This window comes from Panthera onca, chromosome A1, assembly GCF_046562875.1.
Source record: "Panthera onca isolate mPanOnc1 chromosome A1, mPanOnc1 haplotype 2, whole genome shotgun sequence".
NCBI lineage: Eukaryota > Metazoa > Chordata > Mammalia > Carnivora > Felidae > Panthera > Panthera onca.
In genome coordinates, this window is record NC_138339.1 from 30186427 (window position 1) to 30212865 (window position 26439).

Below are 26439 nucleotides of genomic sequence, written 5' to 3' on the forward strand. Positions count from 1 at the left end.
ATTATCTCCATAGTTTAGGTATATGTTGTTAAATTTTATATCCTTTTATTTTATGAGTTGCTTAACTTATTTTTTACACAAACACTTTTTTACTGCTTTTGTTTTTCCTATCTTAATATTGTTACTTTTCATCTCTTTTCCACTCAGAGAGTCCTCTTTAATATTGCTTGCAGGGATGCCTGGGTGGCCCAGTTGGTTTAGTGCATGCCTTTGGCTTGGGTCATGATCTCGCAGTTCATGAGTTTGAGCCCTGCATTGGGCTCTGCACTCCTTCTCCCTCTCTCTCTCTGCCCCTTCCCCGCTTACTCTCTCTCTCAAAAATAACCAAACATTAAAAAAATATATTGCTTGCAGGGCTGGTTTAGTGGTCATGAACTCCTTTAGTTTTTGTTTATCTGGGAAACTCTTTTTCTCTCCTTCTATTCTGATTGATAGCCTTGCTCGATAGAGTTTTTTGGCTTCAGATTTTTCCCATTCAGCACTTTGGATACGTCACGTTACTCCCTTCTGGCTTGGAAAGTTTCGCTGAAATATCTCCTTCTAGCCCTATGGGCTTTCCCATGTAAGTTACTTTCTTCTTTTGTTGTTGTTGTTGTTGTTGTTGTTGTTGTTGTTGTTTGTTCTTCATCTTCTTGCTGCTTTAAAATTTCTTTGTCACTATATTTTGCCTATTTAATTTCAGTATGTCTTGGTGTGGATCTGCTTATGTTGATTTTGATCTGAATATCTGTTTCCTTCCCCAGATTAGGGAAATCTTCAGCTATTATTTCTTCAAATAAATTTTCTGCCCACCCATTCTTTCTCTTCTTCCTCTAGGATTCCTATAATACGAATGTTGTTACATTTAATGGTGTCACTGAGTTTTCTATGTTTATTCTTGTTTCTTATAATCTTTTCTCTCTCTTTTTCCAGTTTGAATACTTTCCATTACTCTGTCTTCTAGGTCACTAATTCATTCTGCTGCTTCATCCGTCCTGTTATTTCCATCAAGCTTATTTCTCATTTCATTTATTGTATTCTTTATCTCTGCTGAGTTATTCCTTATTTCTGTGTTAAGGGTCTCTTTCATGTCTTCCAATTTTCCTCAAGTCCAGTGAATATCCTTATGATTATTACTTTAAATTCTGTGTCAGGAATGTTACTTATATCTGTTTTGCTTAGATCTTTTTCCATGGCCTTGTGCTGTTCTTTCATTTGGGATTAATTTCTCTGTCTTATTTTGTCTAAGCCTTTGTGCCTGTTTCTATGTGTTAGGAAAGTCAACTATGTCTCCTGTTCTTGAAGTAATGCCTTTATGAAGAAAGGTCCCATCATGCCCTGCCAAGTGGTATCCCCTGTTCCCCAGGGCCTGGTGGTTTTGAGAGTGTCTCCAGTATGCACTGTGTGTGCTCTGCTATTTTGTGCTGTCCAGTTTATCCTTCAAGCCAGTTGTCTGCAGAGACTGTCTTTGCATGTTATGGGCAGATTTTTGTCCCTGGCCTGAATATGATGCACTTTTACTAGGTGTACTCTGGTCTGATTATGAAATGAGACCTGTTGCCACCTTTTCAGGAACGAAGGCTCCAGAAAACTCTTGTGTGGGAGATGTGGTGCGGGCAGGGGTTTAGGCCCATCTTCTGGAGGAGGAAGAGTCCCACTGTGCTAGGACTGAGGCCAGTGTTACTGGGAGGGGTGGTTCCGCAGGAGTAAGGTGGTGGTACTTGGTGTAAACAAGTTAGGTGACAAGTGTCGGCACTGCACTGGTTCCTGCAGGTGGCCCTTATGCTTTTGCTGAAGGGCTGGGGAGGGAACTGGCCAGTTTCTTTGATCCCAGAGGGGTCTCTGTGAGCACTGCCTCCCTGGGACATGCTGCAAGATAAGTGAATAACCTTCCCATTGTATCCCCCAGGTGTTCTTGAGATCACTCTTCCCACACTGTTTGTTCCCAAGCTTTTTGCCTGCCTTTTCTCCAAGAGAAGCCCCAATGCCCTCTGAGCTCTCCCAGAGCCAAGCACACTGACCTTTAAAACTCCAGGCTTTAAGCCTCATTAGTTGCAAGAACTCACCAAATTCAGGGCCTCTCGCTTTCCAGGCCAGTTGTTATGGGGATTTGTGTTCACCATGTGCTCCACTTGTGCTAGTTTGTCTCTTGCCCTCCTTTGTGATGGCAATTCCCTCCCCACCACAATGGCCACCATCTGCTTCTCTCCCAAACCCCATCTCCACACTTTCTACCTTCTTCAATGTGGCCTCTTCTCTGCCTTTATTTGTGGCATTTGCTCTGAGGTGTTTAGGATGATTTGATAGTTATCTTGTCATATCCATGGGACAAGGCAAGCCTAGAGTCCTGCTTCTACTCTACTGCCATCTTCCCCATCCTGCATGTTTTTAATTTAATGATTAAGATGTAACATTTTGTGTAATATTCTTCTTATAATCAAAAGCCATAAATTTAGTAAACTTATTTGAACTCATTTGCATGACATAGCTCTTCATGCTAGCGACACAAAAATGTAAAGAACTGGATTTTGTCCTCACAAAGGTCATAGTCTCATGTTGGAGAGAAAAATGTGCAGTGTAAAATATGTGATATGACAAGTTTTATACAAGAAGTGTAACATACACAACCCTTGAGAAACACAGAAAAGCGGTAAATTAAGCCTTGTGAAGTGAGGCGATGCTCTCACAGGTGGGCCCTGATCTGAATCTGATCCATGTCTCTTCCATGTATTGTATTTTCATTTGAATAGCGTATTTGAAGTTTTAATTTTCTTGTAGTCTTAACCCTGATGTTGCTATTAAATTTTGTTTCTCTACTTCCTAGTCTGTTTCTCTAAACTCTGTGTCCCTTGAAGGCACACTGCAGAGATGTTGAGATGAAGGGACAAACAAATGAATTAGTGTATGTAACCAGACTAACAGCCTCACAAGGACATGGATGTTTCTTTCAATCAGTGCTCTATTTCTAGCACGTAGAGCATTTCTTGGCATATCTTTTTGACTGATTGAAAGGAAAAAAGAGGTAGAGAAAAAAGGAGGGAAATTTTTTAATATTTTCACTCCTGGAAGAGCAAAGAAAAGAAAAAGGACAAGAAACTCTAACTCTGACAACGATTTTGGAAAAATTAAATATTTAGAATAGTCAGAGATTTGATTATAGTCTGAAGGAAATTTGAATTTCAGTGTATTAACTTCTATGTGTTTCATTATTGTGAATAATCCAACATGGAGTCACTTTCTTTCTTACAGCTTTCAGTAGACTGGGCACCCACAATGGAATTTTTATGATAGACAACAGCTTTTACAAACAAGAAGTATGTGGTATTACCATATTATGGTACATTTTTCTTTAGAGGATCATCTCTACTTTGCCTTTATAGTCTCTTCACTTCCTTAACATGCCATTTAAAATTTGCTGTCCATGGGGCGCCTGGGTGGCGCAGTCGGTTAAGCGTCCGACTTCAGCCAGGTCACGATCTCGCGGTCCGTGAGTTCGAGCCCCGCGTCAGGCTCTGGGCTGATGGCTCGGAGCCTGGAGCCTGTTTCCGATTCTGTGTCTCCCTCTCTCTCTGCCCCTCCCCCATTCATGCTCTGTGTCTCTCTGTCCCAAAAATAAATAAAAAAAACGTTGAAAAAAAAATTTAAAAAAAAAAAATAAAATTTGCTGTCCTAAGATTTTCCAATAATGTACTTAAAAATTATTGGAATTTTTTTCTCTTATAGATTCTTTAGAGGTCATAGTTTTCTTCTTGTAAAAACATTTGCATCTCAAAAATTAGTATCTGTTGTTTGCCCAAGACAATATAGAACTTTTTAATGGTATGGAATTAAAGTATCTATAGAAACTCAAATAATTCTGATATCAACATGTGTAAAGTGATACTTCTTTATAATTTTACCTATTTAACGAATTCACATGATTTTTTAAAAATTTTTTACTGCCCTGGTTTTAATTTTCCACTCACTACATGTGAATCAAATTAAGATAGTTTATTTAGACACTGTATTGCCAAGCAGCTATGGAAAGCTTCTTTGGCTTACATTTTGAATTTTTTCCCCCTTTGTCTTTGGCCAGCAGCTCAGCCCCTTTAGTGTCTCATCTGCTTACCACACGGCAGCTATGGCACATTTCCATTCATCTGGGTCAGAAAATAAAGAGACCTTTAAGTCAGCCTGGATATTACCTGCCATTGCTGTGGGTCCAGTAAAGCTAAAACCAGGATCTTTGTTTTGGTTTGTCCCAGGAGTTGGTGCAATTAAACCCATGTCTGTATATTTGTACCTTCTTTTTGAAATACCCTTCATTGAATTCTAGAAGTTATTTAACTTTCAGAACATACAAGAGTTCACCTCAAAGGAATAGCATATTGCTGCACTCCCCCATTACTTCATCACTCTTCGTGTTAAGCTCTCATTATTGTTCCAGGGATTTGTTTTGCTTTTTGACTGATGACTCTTGATTCAGCTTTCCTTTGAGAGAGTCTAAACTGGTATAGGGCAGATTCTACTTTTGGAAGTCCAAATAATTAAATTTTTCTCCTGACTCGGTAGCCAACATACCCTTGAATTAGGAAAGTGCCTTTTTTTTTTTTTTTAACCGACATTGCCAGTTTAAAAACAGCACTATTTATTTTTTCTACTGGTTTGTTAATTTGTTTATTTTTATGCATCTTGTCTCATCCCAAAAAGCTCAAAATAATAATAGTAACACAACATTATTTAAAAAAATGCAGTATCCAGGGCCATGGGAAAGTAGGGGTAAAGGGATAAAGTTAGTTCACAAAAGATTATTAGTAGAAGGTTTTGCTTCTCGATTGACAAAGTTAGGTTTTAGATTCAGTTCTAAACCTGCTAGTGACCAGAGCAAAGATGTGAGTGAACATGCTTGGTTAAAAGAGTCCCAAGATACCCAATGTGAAAGCATAGAGCTTTTCCTTTCAATAGTGTATAAAAGAAAATTGTTTCACAGCAGCCCTTATATAGAGGACACTGGTTGATATATATAGACAATATCCTTACAATAAACAGTGTAGTAAATTTGTAATAATTGGTCACTTACTATACATAAGGCACTGCTCTAAGTACCTTATGTATATTTTGTCATTCATTCCTTAAAATAACTCTGTGAAGTATTATTTTCAGATTAGGAAGCTGAGGCTCTGACAGGTTAAGTGACTTGTGCAAGAACACATGCAAGTGAGGAGAGAGGATTTTAAAAGCAGGCACATCCGACTTCATCGCCCTCACACTTAGTCATTTTTCTGTATTGTATTTATGTTACTATTTTTTGTTGCACCCAACAATATAAGTCAAATGCCAAGAAATGTAATTCAGGAAAAGACATTCTAAGAGAGGATTAAAGAAATGCAATCTAAATACACAGTCAGCTCTCTGAGGGTTTTACTTGGGCCGGTGTAAATTTTAGGTTACCTAGGGCTGCATTCTTAACGTTTGTTGTATCTCTGGTGGTCTAGGGGGAATATACAGACTTTCTCTTCAAAAAGTACAAATAAACAACTCACATATACCCCTTAACCCCTGCAAAAAAACCCAACAAAACAAAACAAAACAAAACATCCCAGGGAACTGTCCATATGTCTACTGTTGGGTAGCAGAGAGTCCAAGGCAATAAACTTTTGATATTTCACTAGAGGAGATTATTTCATTAGATTCCAAATCCTGGATCTTGCAGTACTTGAGACAACTTCTGGGGGTGGGGGAAGTCTCTGACAACTTTTGTTTATTTAAATTTACTAAAGCAGCATCTGCCTTACTAGGTATTTAACCTTTGATGATCTTTTCGGTTATAGGATGGGTCATTTTTGCCACTGTATTCTGGTCCTCATTTCTCCTAGAGTAAATTACAGTTTTGTGCTGACCACTAATTAACTAATTAATCAAACAATGAAATAAAACCTTTTAATATTTTAGGGAGACGTGATGAGTGTTTTGGGAAACTAGACGAACAGTATTATAAATTGTATTTTTCAAAGTTGCTTTATGATACATCTAGCCATAAAACCCTGGAATACTCTTTCTACTTAGTAGTGTCTGGTACAATTCAGTATGATCTGTAACATCACAATAGTGAGACTTTCAGAATCACTGTTTATTCAGAAAAGATGCAAGATATAGATAATATTCAGCTTTATTTTGCATTGGTTTTATATAGACATTTTACAATGTTCTTTATTAAGTGAAAGTATTACTTGAACCCTCAATATCAATAGCATATTAATCCAAAATTGTTGTGACCTTACCTGTTTTCATGGGTTCTTGTAGACAAGACTATGAAACATGAGTAGGCAGTGGGTAACAGTAGTTGATTATTCTGCTTAATATTGACATAAATTATTACATAATCTTTTTTGTGCTTTAGTTTTGTTCTGTATAAAAAATTTTTTAAATTTTTTGTTTATTTATTTATTTATTTTTAATATTAAATTTGTCAAATTGGTTTCCATACAACACCCAGTGCTCAAAATTTTGAAGATTAAATGATAAAGTGCTTGGAACAGTGCTTGCTTCACTTAAAGCATGTAAAAGTGAGCTATCATGATTATCAGTCCAAAATCTTAGCTTTTATTCACGTTATTAGTTCAGTGTTCTAAATTATCCAACACACTCTGGCATTCATGATTTCTGGGAAAAATCATCCAAGTACAAGAGTTCTGTTATAGATTATTTATTAGAGGTATTTTAAAGGTTCACTATTTTTAGTGTAAACTTCTAAAGTAACATTGACTTCACTACTTAACTCTACAACTTGATTAAGCATTGTTTAACTTTCCAGTAAGGAAAAACCATCCATTCTCTTTCAAAAGAAGAATATTTATCTCATTTTCAAATTTGCACTGAATCACTCTTTGGCACATAAAATTTTATCTTTAGAATCTGTTTTGCAGATGTGGAGTCTGCTGCTTTAAAACTTGGTTGGTTGAGTGAATACTTTGTATATGTATTGTATTTCAGAGGTATTTAAAAAAAATAAAGAATAATGGCTGTAATCATGAAGAAAATGGTTCCGTATCTCAGTGGCCTGTTGGAAAGCCTGCCTGCACCTGCTAATGTCCAGGGAGAAGTTGGTCAGGAAATACTGTTGAGCCCTGGCAGCACCCGGGTGAAGGGTGGGTGGAGGCAGATTTCTGTAGGATTTGTCATATCTACTTTATCCTGTGCTGGCTACCACAGACTGTGTCCTCTTCCTCCCTATCCCCCATTTGCCACCTCCACCCACTGTGTTCTGTCTTGCTTTTGTCAGGAGGTAGTAATTATTTCTTAACATAAATTAAACAGTCATCTGTAATTATAGACACATTTCATCTTTCTTCACATTTTAAGGCTATATCTACATGTGACATCTTATCGTGATACACGTTATAAGAGTAATTAATTACTGGACTAGCACTGAATGACTTCCTTTATGCCCTGGGTGGGTTCATTGTGAATTTTCTGCTTCTGAATCAAGTACATAGAAATACATAGAATTCTTCTGTGTATTCTCAATGCCCTCTCTGGGAGAATTGATATCCGTCATCAGTGACCTCTTTGTGTTCATTTCCAGTTGGTCAGAAATGTATACTATCAGAAATACTAGATATTTATTAATCTCATTTCCTTGTGTCTTCTCACATTCTCCATTTGTGTTAATTATAGTATCATTCTCCTTTGTTCAGGACATTTGTCAGCAACACCGTCTTCATTCCTTCTTGGTTCCATACTTTGCACTAATGGATCAAGCCCTGTTACTAGAGCATGAGTCTAGGCAGACTTTGGGGTATAAGGCTTGCCCAGGAGGGGAGTTCAGGCCTGCCCTTCCTGATCATACCTCTTACTGGTGTTGACTCTTGTTTCCCAAGGTTTCCAGTGTACTGTGTACATTCCCTAACTGGGTCTTGCAGTCCTAGTCTTTTCTTTCATCCTTGTCTGCAGACATGTGTGCAACCCCCCCCCCCCCCCATACACCTACTGTAACTGTAATCAGGCTATGCACCATTCCTTTCAAGGCCTTTGCTCATGGTATTTCTTCTGCCATAAATTCCCTCCCTCAAATCTACCTCAGAATCCCTTTTCTTTAGGAGCCAAATGTTGTATTGTCTCCTCAGTTGTGTACCTTTTTATCCTAGCTGGGTTTTCTTGATTCCTGTCTGTATTTAAATAGCATTTTATGCAGGAGCCCTCTTCACCAGCTGTCTTTCCCTTACCGTTCCCACTTCTAGTTCCATAGCATTCTGACTGCTCCCATCATTGTACAGAAATTGCTCTTGCAGACCTCATCTAATGACCTTTACCTGTTAAAGTTAATGAAGGCTTTTCACTCTTTATTTTACTCATTATCTCTTTGCAGTTGACACTTTTTAAAAAAAAATTTTTTTTAATGTTTATTTATTTCGGAGACAGAGAGAGACAGAGCATGAGTCTGGGAGGGGCAGAGAGAGAGAGGGAGACACAGAATCAGAAGCAGGCTCCAGGCTCTGAGCCGTCAGCACAGAGCCTGACGCGGGGCTCGAACCCACAAACCGTGAGATCATGACCTGAGCCGAACTCGGTCGCTCAACCGACTGAGCCACCCAGGCGCCCCTGCAGTTGACACTTTTGATCACACCTTCCTTTTGAACTTTTTCCTTCCCGGCTTTCCTAACACTATCCTCCCCTGCTGTGTACTTTCTTGTCTCCTATCTCACTCCTTTTCCTTTTTTTTTTTTTTTTTAACGTTTATTTATTTTTGAGACAGGGAGAGACAGAGCATGAACAGGGGAGGGTCAGAGAGAGGGAGACACAGAATCTGAAACAGGCTCCAGGCTCTGAGCGGTCAGCACAGAGCCCGACGCGGGGCTCGAATTCACGGACCGTGAGATCATGACCTGAGCCCAAGTCGGCCGCTTAACCGACTGAGCCACCCAGGCGCCCCTCACTCCTTTTCCTTTTTGCTGCTTATTCCTCTAGGCTCTGTTCCACAGGGGTCTGCCTTCTCTCACAATTGTGTCTCTGTCTCCATTCTAATGTCTCCTAATTCTGTGCCTTTCGCACACCCTGTACAAGATTCTCCACCTGGCTGTCACACAAGTATTTCGTTAGCTGTCTCTCACCTCCTTTAATATTATTATTTTCTGTTTTATACCACACGTTTCACACCTCTGCCTTGCTGAATGAGTGGCACACTCCTCTAGTCCTCAGAGTTTTCCTTTACACCTTCCATAACCCCTTGCCTTAGGCCGGGCCCTGATCATCTCTCACCTGGGGTATCTAGGACAGACTTTTCTTCTCCAAGCAGTCTTGCCCACTGATACCCAAGTAGTTTTCTAAAACACAGGACTGGTACAATAACTTAAGTCACTCTGTTTACTGGCTTCAGAGTCTCCTAGACCATAAAGACTATAATCCCAGTATGTCTTATAGGATACTCTTCATAATCTTGTGATCACGAGTGATTGTGATGGTCTTATCTTCCACTTATGCCTACTGGACACCTCATACTCTTGTCAAAGCAAAGTACTTATTCCTAGAATAAGCTGTGCTTCTGCAAGCCACCTTATCTTTGCATTTTCTATATCAGTATCTAGGATTCCGCACCCCTCCTAAATTTCACTTGTAGAATCTCATGTCTTCCCCAAATACACACCTCTGTGGAATCTTTTCCAGATCTTTCCAGTTGAGCTTTGCCTTCTGAGTGCTGCCTCATGATGTGATGACATTTCCCTCCAGTTTTTCTCCTCCATTAAGTAATTTGGTTTATAAGATTAGGGAGTAATTTTATCTAATAAATATTGGTATATATTTTAAATCAAATCTCTTTTAATTCCATTTGACCACCTTTTTCATCTGAGGTTTCCTAGAGTGGTCCTCAGGAGTGTTTAGTTGCTGATAATCATTCTAGTAATTAATGAGACTTTTAATGGCACTTACTCCAGCTGAAACAAGAAGAGGATGGGGAAATTAAATGATTTTTCATGTATTTACAGAGTTGTGCAACCATAACAACAATCTAATTTATAACTTCGTTACCCAAAAAAAGAAGTCCTGGTCAGTCATCCCCATTCCTACCCCCAGTCCTAGGCCACCACTAATCTGCTTTCAGATAAATTGGATCATGTAATATATGACCCATTGTATCTAGCTTCTTTCACTTAGCATAATGTGTTTTCAGGTTCATCCATATTATAGTACGTGTTTGTTGAATGGTAAACTTCACCCCTCACTCCCACCTGCCAAAGATATTTCTGTGTCAAATTACTAGAACCTGTGAATATTATCTTGATTGGAAAAGGGATCTTCAGAGATGTAATTGTTAAGGATCTTGAGATGAAATCATCCTGGATTATCTAGATGGGCACTAAATCTAATGACAAGTATCCTTAAGAGACAGAAAAGCAGAAGACACACAGAGGGGAAGGTTATGTAAAGACAGAGGGAGAGGTTGGAGTGGTATGGTTATAAGTCAGTGAAGCTGAGCAATGCTAATAGGCATTAGAAGCTGGAAGAGGCAAGGAAGGGTTCTCCTCCCAGAACCTCCAGAGGAGTGGACTGCTGGCTTCCAGACTGTGAAAGAATAAATTTTTGCTGTTTTAAGTCACCCAGTTTGTAATTTGCTATGACAGCCTCAAGAAAGTCATATGCAGGGTGTATCAGTACTTTGTTACTTTTTATTGTGAAATAGTTTTCCATTGTATTTCACATTTTGTTTATCCACTCATCAGTTGATGGACATTGGGTTTCCAATTTTTGGCTATTATGAATATTGCTTCTGTGAACATTCATGTTACAGAACCCCATGTTGCATGGGGGTATGTTTTCAGTTTTCTTGCATGGATACCTAGGAATGGAATTGCTGAGTCATGTGGTAAATCCATGTTTAATATTTTATTAAACTGCCAAATTGTTTTCTAATTTGGCCTCACCATTTTCTATTCCTACCAGTGATATAGGAGGAGTCCAGTTTCTTTACTTACTCACCAACACTTATTCTTGTCTGTCTTATGATTATAGCTCTCTAGTGGGTATGAAGTTTTATCTCATTGTGATTTTGATTTGTATTTCCTTAATATCAAGCATCTTTTCATGGGCTTATTGGGCATTTGTATATATTCTTTAGTAAATATGTATTCATATCTTTGCCTATTTAAAAATTGTCACTTATCTTTTTTATTGACTTGTAAAAGTTCTTTAAATATCCTGGGTACTAGTCCCTTGTCAGATATATGGTTTATAAGTACTTTTTCCAAACCTATGGCTTGTCTTTAAACTTTGTTTATAGTATCTTTTGAAGCACATACCTTTTTTTTTTTAATCCAAATTAGTTAACATATAGTGCAACAATGATTCCAGGAGTCGATTCCTTAATGCCTGTTACCCATTTAGCCCATCCCCCCTCCCACAACCCCTCCAGTAACCCTCTGTTTGTTCTCCATATTTAAGAGTCTCTTTTTTTGCCCCCCCTCCGTTTTTATATTATTTTTGCTTCCCTTCCCTTAATGTTCATCTGTTCTGTGTCTTAAAGTCCTCATATGAGTTAAGTCGTATGATATGTCTTTCTGACTAATTTCGCTTGGCATAATAACCCTCCAGTTCCATCCATGTAGTTGCAAATGGCCAGATTTCATTCTTTTTGATTGCCGAGTAATACTCCATTGTATGTGTGTGTGTGTGTATATATATATATATACACACACACATATATATATACACACCACATCTTATATATATACATACATATATATATATGTGTATATATATATGTATATGTATACATATATATATACACACACCACATATATATACATACATTGTATGTATATATATATGTATATATATACATATATATACATATATATATACACACCACATCTTCTTTATCCATTCCTCCATTGATGGACATTTGGGCTCTTTCCATACTTTGGCTATTGTCAATAGCTGCTATAAACATGGGGGTGCATGTGTCCCTTCAAAACAGCACACCTGTATCCCTTGGATAAATACCTCATAGTGCTGTTGCTGGGTTGTAGGGTAGTTCTAGTTTTAATTTTTTGAGGAACCTCCATACTGTTTTCCAGAATGGCTGCACGAGTTTGCATTCCCACCAACAATGCAAAAGAGATCCTCTTTCTCTGCATCCTCACTGACATCTGTTGTTTCCTGAGTTGTTAATGTTAGCCATTCTGACAGGTGTGAGGTGGTATCTCATTGTGGTTTTGATTTGTATTTCCCTGATGATGAGTGATGTTGAGATTTTTTCATGGAAGCACGTACATTTTTAATGCCATCCAACTGATCTTTTTTTTTCTTCCTTTTATTGTTTGTGCTTTTGGTGTGGTATCTAAGAAATCATTTTGTAATCTAAGATCATGTTTTAAGAGTTTTAAATTTATCTCTGTGATCTAATTTGAGTTGATTTTTGTATTATGTGAGGTAAAGTTTCACATTCACCATTTAACATATGGATATCCGGTTGTCTCAGCATCATTAGAAAAAAATATTTAAGTAATCTCTACACCCAACGTGGGGCTCAAACTCATGACACTGAGATCAAGACTTGCATGCTCTTCCAACTGAGTCAGCCAGGTGGCCCAGCAGTATTTTTTGAAAAGACTTTTTCAAAACAGTTCTTTTTCCCTGAATTGTTTTGGCATCTTTGTTGAAAATCAGTGGGCTGTAAATGTGAGGATGTAAGTGGTTATTTATTGTAGCATTTATCCCTTAGTCTAGCTGTAGATTTCATTAGGCCTTAACTTTAATAATTGCAAGTATAAAACATTAGCACCCAATACGTATCTTCTGAATGCAGTTGTATTCTTAGTGTAGTTGCTGTGTGTGTATGTAAATTATTTGTGTTTGTAAAGATTATTGTGGGTGTATATATAATCTAGAACATTTTTCCCATTTCTGGAATTTCAATACCTTCATGTTTGGGCATTTTTGGAAAGAAGGTTGTTCTTTGCCAAGAGTGCCAGCAAGTTTTAGGCTTTTACATCACTCAAGTTGCTTGTGTAGTCTTTCGAGAAAAATTAAACCAAGATCTTTTAAGTGATTTCCATGCAAAATTAATGCTTCCCTTGACTTCTGCCAAATGCTGTGATGCATTTGTGCAGTCGATGCCAGAAAGTTTAGAACTTGTATCTGGAAAGAATTCAAAATTTTAAGACAGAAAGCATTTGTGCCTGGGGCAATGTAATGACCCCACCTGTGTCTTTTTCTTGTCTTCTGGGTGTTTTCATTGCGTGTCCAGAAAGGCCCAGGCAGATCCTTCTTCTATTTTTAAATCTTTTTTATGAAGCACAGTTTTAATTTTACAAGACCAGATCTCACTCCAAGTTTCAAAATATGTGTTCTTCAGCATAAAATGTTTAGACAGATACCTAATGGCCTACCACATTAGCATCCATTTTTTTAAGGCATAGATTCAGGGAATCAGAGCCATGAAACCATAGTATAATTAGTCATTATCAGATGCTATGTTAATTGTATTTCACACTTCTATATGTTAGGTTAGTTGCTTTTTTTTTCATTGTTACTTTGATAACTAGCTTAACGTGTTAATATACCACTGAAACAAATGGAAATACTTAGTTGTTGGTTTTATTAGCTTTAATATTTTATTTATAGTCTGAGGAAAGAGCAGAAAGGAACTAGTATTTATTGAGTGTCTACTGTGTTCCAAGTACTCTCCTAGACACATTTACATCCCTTATCTTACTTAATCCCTTTATTGTTGGTATTATTATCCCAGTTTTTAGAGTTGAAAATTTTTAAACAAGCCAGATAATGATAATGATATTTTATACTTGTGTGGGGTCTTTTATATCATGATTTTAAAGTAGCATCTGACTTTTGGAGATGTTCAGTTATAAAAAAAGAGAAATGATCATAGTTTATCTCCACTGTTGCAAAGCCAAGGGTAGAAAGAAAAGACACACGAGGTATTTCGCAACTTTTTGTCCATGTTAACTATGGGAAGCATAGCGAAATGAGATAAGAGTCAAGCTATACAGAATGCTTTCAGTAGGGGGTAAGGTTTTATAATTCTCAGATATAAATGGTGCTGGAACAATTCGATATCCATATATATGTATACATATTTATATATATGTGTGTGTGCATACATATACAAACAGACACATATAAATGAACCTTCGTACCAGGTATAAAAAGTAATTTTAATAGATCATAGACCTAGTTGTAAAACTTTAAAGTATAAAATTTCTAGAAGAAAACATAGCTCTCAAAATACAATAATAAGGAAATAAACAACAAAAATTTTAAATGGGCCAAAGATTTAGAGACACTTCACCAAAGAAGAGAAATGGATGGCAAATAATACAGTGAAAGATCCTCAATATCATTAATCATATAGGGAATGTAAATTAAAATCAAAATACCAAGCCCCACCTATTGGAATGTCTTATAAAAACCAACTGATCATATTTTTGTATGGGGCAGTTAGAGGTCTCATATACTGCTGGTGGGAATCCAAAATGAAACAGCCACTTTGAAAAACAGCTTAGCAGTTTCTTACACAGTTAAACATATACTTACATATGATCAACAATCGCATTTCTAGGTATTGTATTTAGCCAGGAGATATGAAAACTTATTTTTACAAAACAAAAACAAAGAAACAATAAAAAACGATGCATGAATACTTACAGAGGCTTTATTCATAATCACCTCAAACTGGAAACAACCCAATAACCTTTATTAGGTAAATGAATAAACAAAATGTGGTATATCCATATAGTGGAGTGTTATTCATTAGCAAAAAGGAATGGACTACTGAGATATATATACATACATTATATATATAGAATATACTATATAGATTTAATATATAAAAATATATGATATATATATGTGTGTGTGTGTGTGTGTGTGTGTGTGTGTATATATATATATATATATATATATATATATATATATATGTTTATTTATTTTGAGAAAAACAGAGGCCATGCAAATGGGGGAGGGGTAGAGATGGAGAGAGAAAGAATCCCAAGCCTGCTGGGATTCGGCACGCTGTCAGCACAGAGTCCATCATGTGGCTTGATGCCATGAATCGTGACATCATGACCTGAGCCGAAACCAAGAGTCAGATGCCTAAGCAACTGAGCCACCTGGGCTCCCCTACTGAGATGTATATAAAACTCAAATACATTATGCTAAATTAGGAAAGCCAGACTCAGAGGTTACATGCAGTGTGATTCCCATTATATAATAGTGGAAAAAGCAAAACAGGTCAGTAGTTGCCAAGGGTTAAAGCTGGGAGAGGAAGGGATGGTCTATAAAGAGGCAACACAAGGGTGAGTTTTAGGAGTGATAGAACTGTGCATTTATTGGGGCACCCGGGTGGGTTAGTTGGTTAAGCATCTGACTTTGGCTCAGGTCATGATCCTGGGGTTCATGAGTTCAAGCCCCACATTGGTCTCTCTGCTCTCAGCACAGAGCTTGCTTCAGATCCTCTGTCTCCCTCTCTTCGCCCCTCCCCGGCTCTCTCTCAAAAATAAACATTTAAAAAAATTATGCATTTGTCAAAACTCACAGAACTGTATGTTTAAACAGATGAATTTCATTGTGAGCATATTATACCCCAGTAAACTTTATCTTTCTTTCTCTCTCTTGCTCTCTCGGAAACACAAGTCTAGACATAGTAGACATAGGTACTCTAGAATTGGTTTCATGGCTCTGGTGTCATCAAGGACCAGGGTGCCTGCTATTTTGTTGCCCTGATAAGCTGCTGCTTGAGCCCAGCATCATGTCCAGATTGCTGGCAGAGGAAGGAGTAAACAAGAAGAGTTGAAGAAAGGTCTGCAACCTTCTTTTTGAGACTTTCCCAAAGTCCTATGCTACCCTTCCATTTACACTGCAGTGGTCAAAGCTTTGTTTCTACATTTCATCACATCTAGCTGCAAGAGAGGCTGGGAAATACAGACTTTAACTGAGAAGAAAAGAGAATGGATACTGGAGTATGCTGCTAGCAGTGCCTGTCACACTGTTGATGGCTTCTAGTCTCCTGGCTCCCCAATAGGTTGCTTTAAATCCTGGAATTCCAAGGTGCCTTTCTGATGTTTCTGTGTGTACTGTTTCCAAACTCCTACTTGAACTTACATTTTGCTAGTCATTAATTCCTAGAATGTAGTCAGTTGAATCTTAGGTCAGGCACTGGGTTTGACAGCTCTGTAAACTAGGGTTTGGTAATGTTAAGCAATCAATTAAGTTCCCAAGCAAATCTTAGGGGAAGGATATACAAAAGTTATTTTTAAAAAACCTCAGACTCTAATTTGGCATAAATCATAAATATTTGACAAAAAATGCTGCCTATTTGAAATCTATACACTTAAAAATGAATTGTATTTATTGTATATTGGTTATACCTCAATAAAGTTGATGTCTAAAATGCCTAGATAGGCAGTGAATTTCTTTTATTCTTCAACAAACATTTATTGAGGACCCAATATGTGTTCTGATCCTATTATGTTCAAGAGATGGTGCAGACCCTAGGCATACAAAAATTTAAAAAGATCGAAAGACGGAGAGAGCGAGCTTGCTCCCAAGTAGCTCTTCTTGTAGAAGGAATAGATGTTAATATGTGTAATTACAACTTATATGGTTGGTGTTATAATGTGGGATGTTATAATATGGAAACCCGGGTAGAGTGAATTTCCTAGTTTTGTTCTTTTTTCAAAATTTTACAGGCTGTTCCAAGTTGTTTGCATTTCCATATAAGCTTTAGAATTATCCTACCCAGTTTCTATCTCAAAAAAACTCTGCTAGAACTTTGAACTTGTGTTGAATCTAAAGATTAGGGGAGAATTGAAATCAACAGTATCGACTCTACTGATCCATGAATACAATATGTCTTCTCATATATGTAGATCTTCTTTAATTTCTGTCAGAAACATTTTATGGTTTTCAGTGTACAGAAGCTACACATATTTTGTCAGGTTCTATGTGTATTCATACTATTATCAATGGTATTATTTTCATAATCTCTTACATCTAATTTTTGCTACTCAATGGAAATAAAACTGATTATTGACCTAGTATCCTGTGACTTTGCTAAACTCACTATTAGTTCTAGTAGCATTTTTATAGATTCTTGGGTTTTTCTATGTATATGATCATGTGGTTTCTTAATAAAGATAGTTTTATTTCTTCTTTCTAGTCTATAAGCCTTTAATTTCTTTTATTCACCTTATTGCCCTAGCTGGCAACTCCAGTATAAAGACATGGTGAGAGTTTGATATCATTGCTTTGTTCTCAACCATAAGAGGAAAGCATTCAGCCATTCTTCACTACTGTGTATATTACTTGTAAGTTTTTCATAGATGTCCTCAATCAGGCTGAGGAAGTTCCATCCTCTTCCTAGTATGTGGAGAGTTTTTATTATGAATGAATGTTGGATTTTTTTGTCAAATGGTTTATTTTGCATGGATTGAGATGATCATATATCTTTTATGGTACATTATATTGTTTAATTTTCATTCCTTTCAATTCTTTGCATTCCTGGTTTAAATACCACTTAATCATGGTACATTATTATGTTTATACACTGCTACTTTGAGTTTACTGATACTTTGTTAAGGATTTTTGTGTCTTATGTTTATTGGAATATGGAACGATAGTTTTCTTCTTCTTCTTTTTTTTTTTTAATAGTTTTTAATGTTTATTTATTATTTTTGAGAGAGAGAGCACAAGTGGGGGAGGGGCAGAGGGAGCAGGCTCGGGCTCTGAGCTGTCAGCACAGAGCCCTACGCGGGGCTCGAACTCACGAACTGTGAGATCATGACCTGAACTGGAGTCGGAGGCTTAACTGACTGAGCCACCCCAGGCACCCCAGAACCATAGTTTTCTTGTAGTGACTTTGGTTTTGGCATCAGTGTAGTGCGGGCCTTATTGAATGAGTGTTGGGAAGTGTTTCCTGTTCTGTGTTCTGGAAGAGTTTGTATAGAGTTGGTATTACTTCTTTCTTAAATGTTTGGTAGAAGTCAATAGCGAAGCCATCTAGAGTTTTCTTGGTGGGAAGATTTTTAACTATGTATTCAGCTTTTTAATCATAGAGGAATATTCCAGTTATTTATTTCTTAATTGAGTGAACTTTGGTAGTTAGTGTCTTTCAAGAAAATTTGTCCATCTAAATTATCAAATGTATGTATATAAATTCATTCATGAAATTCCCTTATTGTCCTTTTAATGTTGTTGAGCTTTATGGTGATATCTTCTCTTTCATTCAAAATATTGATGTTTGATATTGTCTCCAATTTTTGTGTTTTTTTCATTAATCCAGCTTAAGGTTTATTCATTTTATTGATCATCTCAAGGAACCAGCTTTTGATTTCTCTGTTTTCTATTTTATTCATTTGTACTTTCATTTTTATTATCTCCTTCCTTTTATTTGCTTTAGATTTAATTTTCTCTCTTTTTTCAAGTTTCTGAAGGTTGAATCTTAGATCATTATTTTGAGGCCTTTCTTTTTTCTTAATGTTTAGAACAGTTAATGTATAGTACAATTAATACTATATTTAATATTACAGTTAATATATATTTATATTATATATTTAATATTACAGTTATATTATAGTATATATTTAATATTTAATATTACCGTTATATTATATTATATATTTAATATTTAATATTACAGTTAATACTTAATGTATAGTACAGTTAATACTATATTTTTCTTCTGTGTTATATTTTAGCTGAATACCATGAATTTTTTTTTTAATTTTGTTTTTAACCTTCATTTTTGAGAGAGAGAGGGAGAGAGAAAGCAAGGGAGCAACAGAGAGAGAAGGAGACACAGGATCCAAAGCAGACTCCAGGCTCTGAGCTGTCAACACAGAGTCCGATGCAGGGCTCGAACTCACGATTCGTGAGTTCGTGACCTGAGCTGAAGTTGGATGCTCAATCGACTGAGCCACCCAGGCGCCCCACCATGAATTTTGATATATTGTATTTTCATATTTATTAGATTCAGTTTTTCTACTATCCCTTGTGATTTTTTTCTTTGACCCATGGATTATTTACAATTGTATTTCTTAATTTCTAAATGTTTTGGAAAAGATATATTTTCAGATACATTTCTGTTATTGATTGCTTATATAATTTTATTTTTGATGGTGTACATACTTTTTTATGATTTTGGTCATTTTTAGTGTGTTTATATTTGTTTTATGGCCCAGAGTGTGTTCAGTGTGCACCTGAAAAGAATGCACATTCATTTGTTGTTGGGTGAAGTGTTATATAAATGTCAGTTAGCTCAACTTGTTTGGCATTGGTTTTGAGGTCTTCTGAATCCTTACTGATTTTTGGGGAAGCAAGGAAGAGTCTGCTGGTTCTATCAGTCACTGAGAGAGGAATGTTGAGGTATACAACTATGAATATGGATTTGCTATATTTACTTTTATTTCTGTCAAGTTTGCTTTCATATTTTGAAACTGTTATTAGCGGCATAAGCATTTAGAATTGTTATATTTTCTTGATCAATTGACTCTTTATCATTGGGAAATTTTCCTCTTTCTCTCTAGTTTTATTCCTTGTTTTGATACTTTATTGGACATTAATATAGTTATTCCGTCTTTCTTTTGGTTATGTTCCCCAGGCACATTTTTCCCCATCCTTTTACTACTACAACCTATCTAAGTCTTCATATTTAAACATTTTTGTGTATTTTTAAAAGATAGAATCTGCTGAGTCTTGCTTTTATCTAATCCAATCTGACCATTTTTATCTTTTAATTGGAGTTTTTAGATAATTTATAATTAATGCAGTTTCTAATTAATGTAATTATTTGTGAGATTGGATTTGAACTTACCATGTTGCTGTTTGTTTTATATTTATCTCATGGTTCTTATTATCTCTTCCTGTTTTTGTTTCATTTCCATTTTATGTCTATTATTACATATTCATTATAAAAATATGTTAGCAATTGCTCTAGACTTTGTAATATATATCTTTAATGTATCAAAGTGTCTCTTCAAATAATACTATACATTGCAAGTGTAGTACCATATCTTCTTTCCAACCTTTCTGCTATTGTCGACCTATATTTTACTTAAACATATGCTATAAACCTTGCAATACATTGTTTTACCTCAGTCATTTATCTTTTAAAGAGTTTAAACATTTTTAAAAATATCTTTTACATTTTTATTCATTTTTACCATTTGTGGCACTCTTCCTTTGTATAGACACACATTTCCATTTGTCTCATAGTTGTTCTTCCTGAAGAACTTCCTTTAACATTTCTTGTAATATATATTTGAAGGAAATGAATTGCCTTAGTTTTCACTCATGAAAACGTCTTTATTTTACCTTATTTGTGAAATATATTTTCACGGCCTGTAGAATATTAGATTGACTTTTTTTTTTCTTCTAGAAATTTAGAGATGTGTTCCATAGTGCTATGGCTTGGATAGTTTCTGCCAAGTAGTTGCTGAACTCATCTTTGTTGTTCTGTATTTTATGGGATTTTTTTTTCCCCCTCTCTCTCTGGGTCATAAAGATTTTGTTTTAGTCTTCCTTAGTGGCAGTGCTTCTTTGCCTAGGACTTTGAGCAGAAGGGTACTCCATACCTCCCCCAGCCTTGGACTGCTGTTTCTCGTTACTTGTTGAAAACCCAGGGCAAACAATTTTGTTTCTGCTTCTCCCTCAGAGGCATGATATCTTTTCCTGGGCCCTAGAGAGGGACATCATTCTTTTTTCAGTGACTTATTTTTTCAGTGTGTTTTCTGGAATGTGTTATATAACGGTACATTAACACATGTAAGTAATTGAGAAATTAATGTGTGTATATAGGGGGTGTACATTCAACAGTTTTACGGTCAGAGTGTAGAGTTAGAGTTGTTTGGAGGCCACTGTTGTAGAGGGTTAGAACTTATAACTCTGATAGCTTCGAAGTAGAATTTGCTACTTGCTGTTTGATTTGAAGACAGTATGATTCAGATGGTTCACTTTATTTCAGTGAGTAACCTCATTTATAAATGGAGACTGTTTTACAGTGTTCCTTTTATTTTAAAATAATTATTAGATTTATATGCTTACAAGGTGAAGTGGTCTTTATGAGCTCTTCTGAATTTTAAACTCCTTTCTTTTTTATAAATGAAAATCTCTTTATTGTTTTTAGGACTGTGAGGACATGGGAAGTTGAAAATCCAAGGAAGCAAAGAAGTGTGTTTAAACCACGGACGGTGCAGGGTAAAAAAGTAATTCCCACAACGTGCACATATAGTAGAGATGGAAACCTTATAGCAGCTGCCTGCCAGAATGGAAGCATACAGATCTGGGACCGAAATTTGATTGTAAGTCTAGGACATTTAAGTCCGCTCTTCTTAGAAGAAAACTACCTTATAAAGACAAACATCATGTTAAAATATTATGAAGGTCAGTTTCCTGAGTTTAGCCCTAATTTAAACTTCAGTGTTAGTTGATAAAACATTGGGACATTTGCAGTAAACAGCATTTCAGCAAACATTCCAGCTCAGTATTTTCCAATGTGTATTAGATTTTGCTTTTAAAATAAAGTAGATCTTTTGGTATAAAATGTAAAAAGCATAGTGCAGTTTTACTATTTGGTGTCTCAGTGTACTTGATTTTAAAAGTGAAGGATTTGACAGTAATATAAAACAAGACCAAGCAGAGAACTAGAAAATACTATATAAAAGATTTAAGAAAACCAGGAAATGTCTGGGATGGCCCATCAGTGGATTTGCAATTATTTTTGTAGTAATTTAAATAATATTTTGTTTTTAAGATTCCATGACATTCTATTTAAATAGATTTCAGATATTCCTTTACAGTTTCAGATCATTATTAGAATAAATAAATTTTGGAATTGAAAGGGATCACAGAATTCTGTGTAAAAAATTCTATGAAATATGTGAAAGTCTTTGGCTGATTCTGAGAATTACCAATAAGCTTTAGAAAGGATTTTGTTGTATGTAGAGATGGTAAAACAAGATTTTTTGATAAGTGTTAAAATGAAAATCTACACTAATATTATAATACTATTTGGTTATATTTGTTTTAATAAAAGATTCTGATAAAATTATTAATTCAATAAGTATATATTAAGTATCTACTATATGGTAGGCACTATTGTAGGCACTGGGCATAGCAGATCATAAAAAAATTCCTGCCCTGGGGAATTTATATTGTAGCTCTTTTAAAAATTATAAAAATAATATTCGTTCAAACAAAATTGCCCATCAGACATTTACATTTTGAAAGGGATCCTAGGAAACATAGTTGTCTTTTTTAGGCAGATGAGTTAAATTTAGTTGTCTTGGAATAAGGTAAAAAGTAATGATAGGGAAAAAAGAATCCATGTTGATAATGCTAGAAATATCTTTGGCATTTTCTGTTTGTCAGATCTTTTTATTTCTGTTTTCATCTCCATTGTAAACCCCATAAAGCTTCATAACAGCACAGAGATTTTAGAAATCCTTTGAATTGTAAACTGAGTTTTAACCAAGCAATAAATTTTTTAGTAACTGGCTTTCATCGTCTCTGGGTGCTGTTGGATTAAACAGAAGTTCTCAGACGTAAGGTTTTTTTTGTGTAGCTTTAACAGTGGTGTGTTTAGTGTAATGCATACTAAACATATGCATATATGTGTGCCTTTCTCTTAGAACCCATATATTTTAATAAAGTTGAGGATAGTTTAAAAAAATTTTTTTTAATGCTGTTTTATTTTTTGAGAAAGAGGGACAGAGTGCAAGCAGGGGAGGGGCAGAGAGAGAAGGAGACACAGAATCCGAAGCAGGCTCCAGGCTCTGAGCTGTCAGCACAGAGCCCGACACAGGGCTCGAACACACGGACTGTGAGATCATACCCTGAGCCAAGGTCAGATGCTTAACCGACTGAGCCACCCAGGAGTCCCATGGATAGTTTTTAAAGATTGGCCTTGCATATCATGTGAAATAAATAATATCTTTTGTTTCCATTTTTGTAAAAAGCAAAGCTATTTAAATGTCAATTTATGACCCCCCCCCCCCCAAATCTTTTAAGGTATTTTGCTTAATTGTAGTCTTTGATTCTATTTTGTTACAATTAAAGAGTACATGAAGGTATTATAGCTTATGATACTACATCCCCTTTGTTATATTTATTCATATTTTTACATTAGCATGTAAATATATCTCACCTAAAGACAAATCAAATTGAGAAGAAAAAACTTGCTAGCAGGAAACACAACTTGATTTAAGAACAGAATTTTAGGGGTGCCTGGGTGGCTCAGTTGGTTGAGCGTCCATCTTCAACTCAGGTCATGATCTCGTGGTTCATGAGTTCAAGCCCCACGTCAGGCTCTGTGCTGACAGCTTGGAGCCTGGAACCTACTTCAGATTCTGTGTCTCCCTTTCTCCGCCCCTCCCCTGCTCATGCTGTCTCTGTCTCAAAAATGAATAAACACTAAAAAATAAAAAAAAAAGAAAGAAAGAAAAGAACAGAATTTTACTGGGACACCTGAGTGTCTCAGTCAGTTGAGTGTCAGATTTCAACTCAGATCATGATCTCACGGTTCATGAGTTCAAGCCCCACATCAGGCTCTCTGCTGTCAGCACTATCAGTGCAGAGCCCTGGTTGGATCTTGTGTTTCCCTCTCTGCCCCTCCCCTGCTTACACTCTTGCCAAAATAAGTAAATACTTTAAAAACCACAGAATTTTACAAAATTCCTTAATTATCAAGCAATAATAAATTACCCACAGGGAAACACTAAAGCTGAGGTAAAAAAAACCTACTAGCAATAGTTTTTCCATGCAGTAGCCAGAGAATTACATGGTAAATAGTGGTTAATACATGTGTGTGTTTTGGGACAATTAAGTAAAGCTATCACAATTGCCCTATTTATTCATTGAATTCTCATTAGACTAACTGGAATTTTAGCAAATTAAATGAAATATTTCTTCTTTTAGAAGTATCTGTTAGTGAGCAATTCCTGTGTTCTCAAGACCTACCTCTAGAATTATGTTGGCCGGTATGGTAGCCACTAGCCACATTTGACTATTTTAATTTAAATAAGGTAAAATTTACAATTAAAATTTCAGTTCCTTAGTCACATAGCACTTCTCAAATGCCAGGTAGCCATGTGTGTCTAGTCATGTGCTGCTCATTGAACAGCGCAGATAAAGAACATCCCCATCAGTACAGAAAGTTCTGTTGGACAGTGGTGCTCAGGAAGAGTGTTTGTTTGCCCAGCATCCCTTTCAGTCGTGTGATAACGGCCTGCCAGTTTGGGAAGAAGGGCTTTTCAGAGGAGCTTCTACAGGTCTGCACTGCCTCCGTGGTCCCTCAGCCCCCACTCATCGGCATGTATCTGAGCAGCAGCAAGAAGGCCAGCACATGGTTGGAGTAAGGTGAGGGAGGTGCAGAATAGTGCATGGTGACATTGAACAGTTAACAGCACGCTCCCTGACTTGGTTTCAGCGTCTGCAGAAGCCCTCTCAGCCTTCAACATGCTTCTCCTACATGTTCGTGTGGCTTTCCCTCTTCACGTCTTTTAGTCCTTTGCTCACATTTTCTCGTCTCAGCAAGGCCTTCCTTGACTCCACCCTACGTAAAATTGCAGCCTTTTTCCCACCAGTGGTGCTCTCTATCCCTCTTATTTTCTTCCATCATGCTGATCACCATCTGACACACTCTACTGTATCTTTTACATGCTTATTTGTTGGCTGTTTGCCTCCAGTAGGATATTGGCTCCACAAAGGAAAGGATTATTGTCTACTTTGCTCCCTGCTGTATTCCCAGAGCAAAGAACAATACCTAGTATACAGTAGATCTTCAATTATGATTTGTTGAATGAATGGGTGAATGAATGTATTCTGGAAAGGTAAGAAACAAGGTTTTCAATTTATTTCTAAGAAGACATTTAAAAATAGCACATAAAGAAGCTATTCTATTTATATGAAGCTACAATGAGAGATAGAGAAAGGATACGGGAGAAATATATTGAGGTAAATTTTGGTATATCTTTAATGATGTATAAATATATAGTCTGTATTAACATAGGTGGCTTTTTAAAAAACTGCATGGCTGGGGCGCCTGGGTGGCTCAGTCGGTTAAGCGTCCGACTTTGGCTCAGGTAATGATCTCGCGGTCCGTGAGTTCGAGCCCCACATCGGGCTCTGTGCTGACAGCTCAGAGTCTGGAGCCTGTTTCGGATTCTGTGTCTCCCTCTCTCTGCCCCTCCCCCGTTCATGCTCTCTCTCTGTCTCAAAAATAAATAAACGTTAAAAAAAAAAATTTAAAAACTGCATGGCTTTCAAGTACAATTTCTTTTTTTTTTTAATTAAAAAATTACTTTTCAAGTTTAATTTCTGACTTTTAAAATATTCCAGCATTGTATGGTCTCATGAATATTTAATGACTTCTGTTCATACAAAAACACATACCAAATTCTTTGGACATATTTTTCTCAAAGCGGTATTGCTATTCTTTAATATCTACTAAGAATCTACAATATACTAGACTCTTTACTAAAAGAACATGCTGTATTTACTTAATTGCAATCACTATTTATAAACTAAGCCTTTGGCAGAAAAATGGGGACCATGATATTTATTTATTTTTGCCTTCTGTAGACACAGGTGATGGGAAGGAATAGTATTTGAAGTTGTTTTGTTTGCCAGTAGGGTACTGTCAGCAGCAGCCTGACCTACTCTCCACCTTATTGCCTCTTACTTCTCCTTTGGCCTGCAACCCCTGCCCAGATTCTAGGGCTGTGCCTTTTGGGAAAATGGCCATGTACTACAACCCCTTACCAGGAAAGCCTCAAGCCTAAGAGATATTGCAGAGACATTTCTCCAGCTCTGTGGCTGATTGGTGCCCACACTCCCAGCCATCCTACTGAATGGTTGGTGTGGATCAGAGAAGGCTAAGGCAAGAACTAGTAATGACATTGGGAGATAAGTTTCTGGACAGCTGAAGCTCCCAGTGCGGAAAAGAACAGGTATAAAAGAGAATACAGGAAGCCAAATCACTAGTAGTGGCTTAACTCCAGTGCACTACACACCTTTAAATCTCCAGTCAGCATCAGATAACCCATGTTAAGCTCAGTTTGATGTATATCCTGTTTCATCTTTCCCTTTATTTGTGTGTATAAACATTCATTAAAAGATTTCATTTTTATATATAGAGAGAATTTGCAATTTGCTTTTTTTACTTGTAAGCATTGCATGGGCAACCTTGTAAGTGAATAGATGTAGCTCTAATTTGCTTTTTGCAAATTCAAACCTTGTTAGCAAATAGAGATAGCTCTAATTTCTTTATTTAAATGGGATCATAATTTTACACACATGAAACACATACTTTTCAAAAAAATTTATTATTTTTTTATTAATAACTTCTTTGCTCTCATTTTTCTATCTCTACCCCATAAGGCTCTTAAATTATCTGTCATGTATCCTTTTGTGCTTTTCTCCATATCTCTGTATCTCTAGCTAGCTAGCTGTTTAGATCGAGAACATTCACCT

At 36.4% G+C, this 26439-nt stretch overlaps 1 protein-coding gene across 1 annotated transcript in view; it reads left to right on the plus strand.

Annotated features, from left to right (window-relative positions):
- Positions 1 to 26439, plus strand: part of WDR70 (WD repeat domain 70) — a 298457-nt gene that overhangs the window by 163911 nt on the left and 108107 nt on the right. The window contains exon 10 of the mRNA XM_078445080.1: positions 21095 to 21269. Within this exon, the coding sequence (XP_078301206.1) occupies positions 21095 to 21269 (175 nt within the window). The remainder of the gene's footprint in view (positions 1 to 21094; positions 21270 to 26439) is intronic.